The sequence below is a fragment of the Antedon bifida genome, chromosome 1 (genome assembly GCF_963402885.1).
Source record: "Antedon bifida chromosome 1, ecAntBifi1.1, whole genome shotgun sequence".
Lineage (NCBI taxonomy): Eukaryota > Metazoa > Echinodermata > Crinoidea > Comatulida > Antedonidae > Antedon > Antedon bifida.
The window spans coordinates 28,762,486-28,774,217 of record NC_136226.1 but is presented as its reverse complement, the minus strand read 5'-3'; the positions used below and the strand labels follow the sequence as shown (position 1 = coordinate 28,774,217).

General features: G+C 34.0%; 1 protein-coding gene across 1 annotated transcript; it reads right to left on the bottom strand.

Moving 5' to 3' along the window:
- Nucleotides 1-2,564: 2,564 nt before the first annotated feature.
- On the bottom strand, nt 2,565-6,995 carry LOC144854831 (glycine amidinotransferase, mitochondrial-like). Its single transcript, XM_078712859.1, has 7 exons — nt 6,787-6,995; nt 6,120-6,311; nt 5,488-5,683; nt 5,004-5,194; nt 4,527-4,664; nt 3,421-3,649; nt 2,565-2,938 (listed from the first exon to the last, which is right to left on the bottom strand). Exons 1-7 carry the CDS (start codon nt 6,925-6,927, stop codon nt 2,712-2,714), a joined length of 1,314 nt encoding a protein of 437 aa, XP_078568985.1. The 5' UTR covers nt 6,928-6,995; the 3' UTR covers nt 2,565-2,711.
- Between the last annotated feature and the right edge of the window lie 4,737 nt (nt 6,996-11,732).

Below are 11,732 nucleotides of genomic sequence, written 5' to 3'. Positions count from 1 at the left end.
GCCAGGATAGTGTCCTGCGTTTTTCTATGCTTGTTTTTGTTTTATGTAATTTATGCTTTTTGTATTATTGTTTTTATTTTTCTGGATAATAAATGAATATGAATATGAATATCCTGTATAAAGATGTTGTTAAATAAAATAAATAAATAAACGTACAAGTAGTTATAAGACTTTCAAAGAGAAGTAATACGTGGAGCTAATACAGTATCGATAAAAATGTTATTAAAGCAAGCCATAATAAATTAAAATGACTGCAGATTAAGGGATGAATAAACATAGAACGTGGGTAATTTGTGTCCGTTCAAAAAACATCTCTTGTTAATTATCAGGTAAAACATTCTTATAATTATCATACTAGACTAGGCCTACACAAAGGTATAGGTGTATTTTCATTAATGTGCTTTCGTTCGATAACATTACTGGATAATAATTGCTAATGCAGTTCCCGGATGCTACACCAGCCGTAATTATCTTTGTCAATCTTCATAAACACGATAATAAATTGAATCGATAAAGTAAATTAAACCCCTGGGTTGAAGTCAGTTACTCGTTGAATAGCCAGTGGGTTGAGTTACAACAAAATAATTCAATTTTCAAAGCTTAAAAGCCTCGGTATAATGACCTTTGGCTAGTTGTTATTATACGTGTTATGATTTCACATGAAATTGCCAAGTCAATATTCACTTCGCCTTCTGTTCATCACTATGCATATAGAAAGTCATATCCGCTTTGTGATTGGCTGAATATGGTGCATAAATTAATTACAATAGGATTTTTTTTTTATAAAGAAACTCTTGTGAGTTCAGGATACACATTTTCACACGAATGTCACAATACCAACAGAAGTTGTGGCTTGGTGGTTATGATGCTCGACTACCAATCCAAGGGTCCTGGGTTCAAGTCCATTTTCTAATGACAGTGACAAATTATAACTCCACTCCCAAAGACTTGTAATAAGACTTTGTGTATGTAGAGCATCTTGTGTATATGTTTGTTTTGTGAACAGGATTGCCACCTTTAATAAGGATAGTGAATGAATTCGCTTATTGTTATCTAATTTGTTTAAATACATTTTTTTTTAAGCACAAAAAACAAAAATAGTTAACTGAAATGAATGTTGTTCAATTATTAAATTTAGAGATGTTTTTATATCGTGTTGGACCCGTGCCTTCACAACTATCCCTCCCACCCCTTCTAGATTTGCACGTTCATCAAACTACATTTTCCAAGTGGCTCGTACTTGGTTTTAAATCCACAACTGTTAATCAAAACACTTGATTATAGTAAATTGTAACAGACTCGTATTAGCGTAATTCAAGTATTGTGTTACCAGATTACCCAAACGGTACGTGTCCCCTTGATGATATGTAGATATTTTCAATGAAATGAATACTATGGCTAGAACCTTATTAAATAAACCTGAACTCTTGTGCTTGCGTGTATCATCTAACACAAAGGTCAAGTTATAAAACTAATAAATTTATGAAATATAAATATAGTAAAATATAATCAAACGAGTAAATACATTTCTGCAACGTTCAGTAGTAAAATATATCATGCTAATTAACCTCATAGAATCGATTGCAATTGACTCACTACATCCCAATACAAGTATTGATTACAATATTGTACAAACTACACGTGCCCCCATGTACACATCTGTAAATTTGGAGAATGAAAGTAATACCACTGCTCCATTAAACAAAAGTGGACTTTGATTAATAAAGTGATTGCTTGGAAAACAACGAGTGATTGCATTTAGAATTTGAATTTGATCTCAACAATCGTTAGCCTCAGTAGCAATCATTGTATTTCTAAATGTACGCAAAAATAATATTGGTTTTAGATTTATTAAATATTAATTGATTCACCTATTGACCAAGCGATATGATTTGCTCCTATGTTTAGAAATGGTCTTGTGAAAAGTGTTAAGGGTTATGTACTAGCGTTTGGTGGCAGCACTCGACACATGGGACACTTAGAGGAGTAGAAAGTTTTGGTATGTGTCGTCCACACCTGTGCGAAAATAGCCCAGTAGGCTGCAAGTCGCAGGTTATACCCCCATTTACATTTGCATTTACTGCTCTTAAGTATACCTAAATTATAAATTACCTTTTTCCAACATACAAGGCTAGTCATCATAACTGTCACCAATGCTCACTATTATGAATTACATCCATTAGAAATAGTTACGGTACGTTCTCTGGTCGGATGATGAAAGCAACGGAATCAAGGATTTCGTCATTGCAAGAAATGTAAATATTTTGCATTTATACACCTGGGATGTTTTTGCGCATTCATTATGTGTATTCGATTGGACTGTTCTGTATAACCAGCTCCTCGCGGGCATTAAATGCAAAACTTCCTTCAAAGTTTGAGTATAATGTCAAAATATACATGTCGAATGCACATACTGCTAATCACGCCATTTAAAAAAAAGTCAAATGCAGAAATGCAGTAAATGAATAGGCCTTATCTCTCAATACCATGATACAGTAATGTATTTTATCTTATACGGTAGTCTTTCCAGCTTTAATGAATTTTCTGTTTCACAAGTGTAAAATCACTTATCAAATACTAGTAAGAAAAGAAAACGTTCAATTAACATTGCAAGTTTATTTCAAAATGTATCATTGAGATACATAATTAAAAACCATATTAATTTAAATTCATAAAATCAAGTTATATGGCAAGAATTTATTTATTTCATTTTAAAAGTATGATTGCAAATCACCAGCACGCCGAACGTCTGTTGTCCAACAATGGAAACCGCCCCCTAGCGAGTTGGCGAAGCGCAAGTTTACTTTGATACACTCAATTCCCAGACGTTCAAACATTTTTTGCGTTGGTACTTCGTTTTGGTCTACTATAACACGTTTTGGATCTAACATCAACACGTTCATAGACAACCACTTCGATGACATCCAGAGAGGATGATCTGAAATAATAAATATCTAATTTATTGATATATAATATCTCGATATTTTGTGTGGTTGGTTGATGAATGGGAACCATTAAAGATGTATTGTCCCCTGAAAAAATAATTTGCTTGTTGAATATGCCATTTTAATGTCACATAATAAATATTCACTTCACTTCACAAAATTGGACCGGAAAACAAACTATTTACCTGAAAAAACTGTAATTTAAAGCAAAAAATAGTCAAATTGGCTGCCAGCAAATGTGTTTTTGGTTGAATTTAACCGTTTATTTTGTCATTTATTTATTAAGTGAGGGTTTTTTCGGAAAGTGATTAACTTTGTTAAACTACGAAATGGTCTTCATTTTTCATGTTTTTTGGTTCTTTAAGTTGATTTGGTTTCGAATGTGTTGTTGTGTAAAATGAAAGTAGGCCTTATTTTTTCATAATAGTTTTAAGCCGTATTGATAGGATTCTATAACAGGGATTACCAAACTTACGGTCAGGTATAACGGGTTTCGGAGGCTTAACGACAGTCCAGCCAGCCTTTTTGAAGGATTCAATCTGGTGACATGGACGATCTGGGTTAGAGAGCACTAAACCAGGTCCAATAATATTGAACGTGGCGTCAATATGCATTGGATTAGGATCATCAAACGACAACGTATGGATCTTGTACTCGTCTCCCAGATGGCGCTGTAACCATTCAATTCCCATCAAGTTTGTTACCTATGAGAAAAAACTCTATGAATATTTTTGTTTAACCAATTTGAAGCGATTTTTTGTTTGAGTGTGGCATAATGGTATGTTTACACACCAGTGAGTACATAGGTTAGAGACGGCATTTTGACTTAATATTTTGGCACACATAGCGTTTCATACGTATAATAAAAATACAGAAAATACAGACAAAATTCAAAACGGCTACAGGAATACTAAACATAAAAAATGACAATAATAACATGTACGCATGGACAATTACTTCTGCAGTATACATAATAAACTGCCTGTATAATATTATAGGGATTTTTACGGAAAATAGCCAAAATAACAACTTTGTACTATTTCATAATTTGGCCATGCGCAGACGCGCACCATGTGTTCTACGCACGTTACTTCAACATCTTTTGAAAAAAATCCTTGTACTATTAGGCCTAGTAATAAAACACTACAATTCGTTTAACTACCATCATTCTTCTACGTGGACTTCCGCCGTTTATTTCAATCATAAAAAAAATTGTTGTTTATTTCAGATTTATATGTAGGTTAACAAAATTCAGTAAATATAAGATAACATACTGTATGCAATTAATGAATCAAATACGGTAATTAATTATATACAATTTTGAACATTATATCAATTTGAAATTAATTTAAATTGAAAACACAAGACAAACATATGTATTCTGTCAGTGACGTAACGGATATGAGCGCTCACTGGCTAAACCCACCAGGGGCCCCAGAGCTTATGGGGCCCCCTGAGCAGTGCCCAGAGGAAAAATATACCGAAAAAAGGCTAAAAACGCCCAAGGCCTCCAGCGTTGGAACTTGGTGGGCCACTTAGGTTTCCTCATGCCTCTGCGTTACGCTACTGTATTATGTTTACCTGGCTTCTCTGAGCGAAGATGTCTTTTCCAGCTCTCATGAAATCCGCTGCGTCAAAGCACGGTTCAAACTCTGTCGTAACAAATCTTCCCATTGCTGCTAACTGGTGCCTGTGCTCGCTCGATTCTACTGGGTAGTCCTGCAAAATGTATCAATAAAGCCACGCATAAAGTAGAACATGGGAGGGGCGCCTTCGGGACAGTGGTGGTCCAAAAGCACGGTTATAGCACTCCTACGGGGCCCTTCAATGCGGGTAGTTGCATTGGACTGCTCACGCTCTGGGGCCCCTTGACCTGCAGTAGGTGATGTTGTGTAAGAGGAAGATAGACGGGTTACGGAAGACAAAAAAGAAGTAATCAGTGCCCAAATATGGACATGATGACGTCATATCACTACCATATTTGGGCATATCACTACCATATTTGGGAACATCACACTTTTTTGTCAAACTAGTTTGATAGTGTAGACAGAGATTTACTTGATCATAGAGTTGGTCGCTCATCAACGGTTTAGGAGCAGTGGTCCATTTCGCACCGTTCCTGAAGTACTCTTTCATTAGAGGACGATACGCACGGTATTCAAAGAATCGAGATCTCCAAGCCATTGGACTCTCGATTATCTCCTCACCGACTACCAATAGGATATCCCTTGGCATGGCTGCGTACAGACCTGAAGAATTAATAAAGCATTGCCCTAGCTTTAAAATTGTCTTCAAAAAGATACTGTGAAAAATAATGTTACAGTCAAGTTTAAATATATGGATCAAGACTCTACTCTTACTTATAACAATAAACTTTTATGTAATATTTTTATTTTTGGATCAACTTATCTTTCAAATAAGCAAATTATCATTTGCTTATTCAGAAATATATATTTGATTCCAAAGGAGTTACTATTTAGATGTGTGTTGTTATATATTTCCACCTTCTGTTTCTAAGCTCATATTTGTAATTAAATATAACCTTTGGACTTGAAGTCTGGGGTTTCGTACTCTTTGCTGAAGTCGATGACTTCAGGACGACGTACAACCACACCCTCGTGCTGCAGAACACGGCAGAATTCCTCTACTTCGTCATACGCCTTCTGTAAATGCGCAGACGGAAATTGTTGTCCACCTTTAGCTTTGAAAAACGGCCATTGTTTATCAGCTGTGTTTGCCTGTAAATAAATATATAGTTTTCATTGGCGTTACTATTCGTAAAAGTAACTGTAACTCTTTCTAAATAGAGATGTATTGTCCCTCAAAAACATGAAAAATGAAGATTAATTAAATCAGACTTTGAATAGGTTATTTTGTAGTTTTAATCAAGTTCCGTAGAAAAAAACTGAAAAAAATAATGTTTTCACTTAGAAAAATTAAAATTAAATTCAACCAAAAACCCATTGGCTTTTTTGCTTTAAATTACCGTTTTTTTTCAGGTAAATGCATTTTTTTCAATCCAATTTTTGGTGAAAGTGGATAACTATTATGGGACGTTAAAACGGCATATTCAACAAAAAAATGTTTAGGAATTATTTTTTCAAGGGGACAATACATCTTTAATATTAGTGACGTTCCTCTTTTTATATCTAGTATTAAATGTACATATCGTACCTTTACTTCAATCGAAAACTGAGGAATAGTAGCGTTGTCAACTCGGCCTACAATCACTTCTTCCAATGTGTCCCATTCGTTGAAAGATCTGACGGGGCTTCTGGTGGTGGATTGGTGCAATTCTTGTGTTTCATGATTTGTGTTACCTTCTATAGTAACTTTGACGTCATGATTATATCGAGAACTTAGATTCTAAAAAATTGTAAATGTAAAGAAGTAAAGCCTAGGCGTACAGTAGACTTCCTATACACAAATAAAATACATAATAAAATGTTTTAGTTTACTACTAGCTAGACCTACTCTATTAGTAGGCCTACTAGCCTATATAAGTAAGTAGTACTAAAATAAAAGACTGGTTTGTAGCTAGGCCTACCTATAATTAAGTACAGTAGCCTACTAGGCCTAGATCAAATCAAAAATAGAAAAGATAGAAACATAATCAATAACAACAATGAAACGTAATATTATTAAGGTTTAAAAAAAAGATATATAGTAGTAGAGTAGTAGGCCTAGGCTAGGCCTAGGCTTACTTAGGCTAGAATCTAGATGGGTGAGGAACTTTACTTATGATAATCTATACAATCAAAGACCAATAAAGGCTTAATTCATAGATAGTAATGTAACCAAATCAATGCTTACTTACTCATATAAAAAAAAAGTAACTAACCCTGTGAAAAAAAGCGTATCCAGGCCTGGCACAATTATGCCCAGGTCTAGGCCTAGGTCTACTGAGGGTGGCATTTTTCATGAGTACTCTGGCGGGTTCTCGGCCTCTGCATCCTCCACGAAAAGCTCTGATAGCTTGCATTGCTTGAATTTATTGGCTAACACTAACACTATGTTATAAACATGTGTCAAATGATCCTATAACGTCTAATTCTATAGTCTGCCTTAATTCGCCTAGCCTAGGCTACTATATAGAATCTCAGGCCTACTAATTAAAATTATTTAGCCTAGACACAGAGGGCTGGCTACACTAAAATCACACACCCACAATGTGTGTATAATTTTTAGGCGCGTGCGCTGCATGCGCTGCACCATGATGCGCACGCATCAACTGCAGCTAGTAGCTAGCTAGTTATAGAGTGGGGTGCCGGAAAAAATGATCAAAAACGTTACACGGATGACAAAGTTTTCATTTTTTGCACATATGTTCACTTGGACATACAGATTAAAAAAATCACTGTAGCCAAGAAAAAAATGTATTTTATGACCATATTTGGAGTATTTTCAAAATGGCCGCCAAAACAAAATGATGGTCCATATCTTAGTAACCGGTAGGGGTACAGAGTTCATTTTAGTGTTAAATTGCTTAGAATTGAACACATATGTTTCTATTCACTCTAGGCTAGTCTAATACAAAATTTTATTAGAAAATGGCCGGAATCATCATTTCCGGAATTGTGACCTTTGACCCTAGTATGGTCATATCTCGAAAACTACTGACAGTAGAAACATGAGGTTGGTCTTAAAATATTCACAATATACATGTTAATATTTGGTCTAACGAGCTATTTTTCCCAAAAGTGACTGGAAATCATAATATTGACCTTTGGTCCGATAACCTCAAATTTCGTTACCGAATGCGCATAACATCAAAATATTGGGCTTAAATTGTCAAAAAACTTTTGACTTAAATTTTGTTTTATATCACTACAACTAACTTCAGTGTTATTATAGAGAAGCAGTGCCTTTTCGACATAATCTATTTTTTAACATTCCAAAGACCAGTTAAAATAAATCACAATATTTGTTATAATTAATAGCTTCTATTTGAGAATAATAAATACTAATAATAACAATGATTTCATTATTTAAGGTCCATAGAACCCCTTTTATATACAATCAATAATTACTATAGTATTACCTAGACAAAGATTTCCCTCCAAAATGAGTATTCATAAAATCCGGCATTCTGATTGTTGACAGTACTAGTAGGTGGATAATTGCTAAGTGGTAAGTATTTTTATGCTTATAAAGCAGTTGTTGATTTCAAACGACTGTTTTTATTAAATATATATATTGATTTACCACTTTAAAGCACTTAGGTTACCATTAATTTACTTTCTTGTTTCTTTTAAGCATTTAAATTGATTATCAATTAGGCTAGGCTAACACAGGCTCGTTGCTAGGCATACCTCCACGGCGAAAACGACTGTGGCAATGCAAAGCGGATGCCTCTCATAGGCCTAGCAAATGCTTAGTTACAGGGAGTCCCAAGTGTAGTTTTGTGAAAAATTATATTGCAATTACACATCATTATTAAATTTAACTTTAAATAATTTTAATAATTACAATTTTTTTAAATAATTTTAAATAATTGATGTAGCCTAGGCTATAGGTTTAGGTACAGGAATTTGATGCGCCCATATATGGACATGATAATGTTATATCACTACCATACTTGGATATGGTAACATCACTTTTTTTTATATCACTACATTGTTTGTACATTATATTACATTTATATTGTAGGATGCATTACTTCAACATGTGAAAAGAGCCATATATCAAGGAGGTATATGGACCACTTGTCAGAATGCTGAACCAACTATTCCTACTCCAGAAGATTGGGGTTGGAAGACACACATTGGAAGCCAGTTTGGATGACTAAACCAGAAGCAGCCAAGGCCTGCAATGAACTTATCAAATGTGGCTGCAAATCTGACCGTGGTTGTGTGACTTGCAAATGTGCCAAATCCAACCTCCCTTGTACAGAACTGTGCAGCTGCAAATGTCCCAGATAATATTACTCGTAATTGAATACAGACGATCCGTGTCAGAATTTATTATTTCTAAGACATAGTTAATACTTATTATTATTATTTATTTTATTTTTTAATAACTGAGGTTTGAAATATAAAATGAAGAAGTGTAAACTGTAAATATAATACACTGCAAAACAGTTATATTAATTTATTGAAGCTTACAACTTGCAGAAAATAATCTGGAAATGTAATCACGCATAGTAAAATGTAACATTCCTCTACACATAACGAGGTAGGCCATATCTCTAGATACAACAATCTGAATCACTCTAAACAAACATTTATCATATGAAAAAGTAATTGTTTAAATTTGTTGAGAAAACAATGTACGGTATTGCGTGAAAAATAAGTGTTTGACGATTGACTGCCAATGTTGTAGTGATATAAAACAAAATTTAAGTTAATATCATTACTTCTGGTCAATTGACAAATTCAGTCATTACCTTAATTAATACAAAAATATACATTTTTGACAATTTAAGCCCAATATTTTGATGTTATGCGCATTCGGTAACGAAATTTGAGATTATCGGGTCAAAGGTCAATATTATGATTTCCAGTCACTTTTGGGAAAAATATTTCGCTAGACCAAATACTAACATGTATATTGTGAATATTTTAAGACCAACCTCATGTTTCTACTGTCAGTAGTTATCGAGATATGACCATACTAGGGTCAAAGGTCACAATTCCGGAAATGATGATTCCGGCAATTTTCTAATAAAATGTTGTATTAGAGTGAATAGAAACATATGTGTTCTAAGCAATTTAACACTAAAATGAACTCTGTACCCCTACCGGTTACTAAGATATGGACCATCATTTTTGTTTTGGCGGCCATTTTGAAAATACTCCAAATATGGTCATAAAATAAATTTTTTTTCTTGGCTACAATGATTTTTTTAATCTGTATGTCCAAGTGAACATATGTGCAAAATCTGAAAACTTTGTCATCCGTGTAACGTTTTTGACCCTAAGGCACCCCACTATTAGTACGTCGCGCGCGTACAAACGTAACACACTTCGTATTACCAAAGATAGTAGGGAGGTTTCGCAACCTTACGAATACGATAACGAAAACGGATACCACAGAAACCGACTTTCTGCTGATTGGTTGAAAGTTAGAATGACGATAATAAAGAAACAAGGCTCACGTCTCCTTTTACCTTGGCACCTGTGCTAAAAAAACGCCTTAATATTCCTTCTCATCATTCTTACTGAAAAATTAAATATATTTTTCATTATGAAATAATATTATTAAATGACATCTTTTTTTATCCTTAAATTTGCATAATATTTGTTTATTCCAATGCTAATTATTTTTAAAATAGTCTATTGTTTATAAACCATAACAAATAATTTCACAAATTGACACCGTATTCTATTAGCATAAACTATAACGAAAATTAATAATTTGTGAATTAATTAATTTATGGGGAGAGATAGTTTGTACGTTTGATCGTTATACAAATGTTTCTGTACTGCACACATCTATAATATGGGCTTGGAGCAACAAACCATACGTCACAAGGACATGATCAGAATTGTACTGAGCTGGGAAGATTTTAAACTACATTTGAAACCCGCCCTGGTGGGTATTACTTGTTATCCAATAATTGTCATTATGGCATAATTAAATAAGCCTATTAATTTAGTAGTTTTTAAAATGTACAATACAAGTTAAAGCTAAGAATTCTTAAAACTGACAGAGGTTTTAATTATGTGTTTACCTATTTTCAAACATTACAGGTGCCATAGACAGCATGGGTAAAGGCAAATTTTAATAAGACGATAACGATCGACAATAAATAGATAAACATGCATTTTCATTCATAAAACAAAGTTACAAATCGAAAAATGTTCATCCTAAAACTATTATGATAACCATCTACGCTTCCTTTGATGAAAATGATATTTTCACTCGTCCAATCAAATGACGTCATGATTAGAATTTTACAACTGCGATGCCACTGATACATTTTTTTTAAACCACCTCATAACACTTACCTACTTTTCCAATTCTTAAGCCTTTCTGTTTCTTGGTGCCGCACAAGATTGCCACTGCCAACTCCACTTTATTTCGATATGCTTTCTGTTTAAAAGCGTCCTCAATAATAAACCATCCGGTAAGCATAACATCACGTGTCCTAGTTGTTATAATATAAATTTTATAATAATTATACTATTGATTTAATGAATATTTAGTTCAGTGTGTGATAGCGATAGAGAGCCTGACCTACATATTTCCACATTTAGGTCAAAACAAAATGTATTGTGTTGGCCACGCCCGACCGACCCTAAACTGACGAAAATCAAGGTCGGCATTTTGTATTTTTTTTTTTGAGCCAAACGGCGATTGTGAAACCAAATGGTGAAAAGTGTTGACTTATTCGCCAAGTTTGTGGAATATATTTCACCTCCGCTGGATGTGTCAAAAAGAAGCTTCCTTGCAACCAACCGTGAATCGATCACGTGATAACTTTCATAATCATCAATACAATAATATTGTATTGATGATTTCATTTCAAGAGTTCATTGCAACCAATCAGTGACCTATGGACCGTCACCCACTGAGCATAAAACATAGACCTACTGAAATCAGGGATACTTACAGTGTTTATTCTAATCGGTCTAAATAAATAAAACTTATCAGTTCCGTTACCTCATAGCAAATCCAAACTCTTATCAATATCTTGCCATTACTGGTACAGTATCATAAACTTATACAACTATACCATTTGAGTAGGCCTAACAATCACCGACGTATGTTCAGCGTAGGAAGACATAAATTTTGAATGTGTTAATTCAATTTCTGTAATTAATGTTTTTTATCATCATCCGTGTT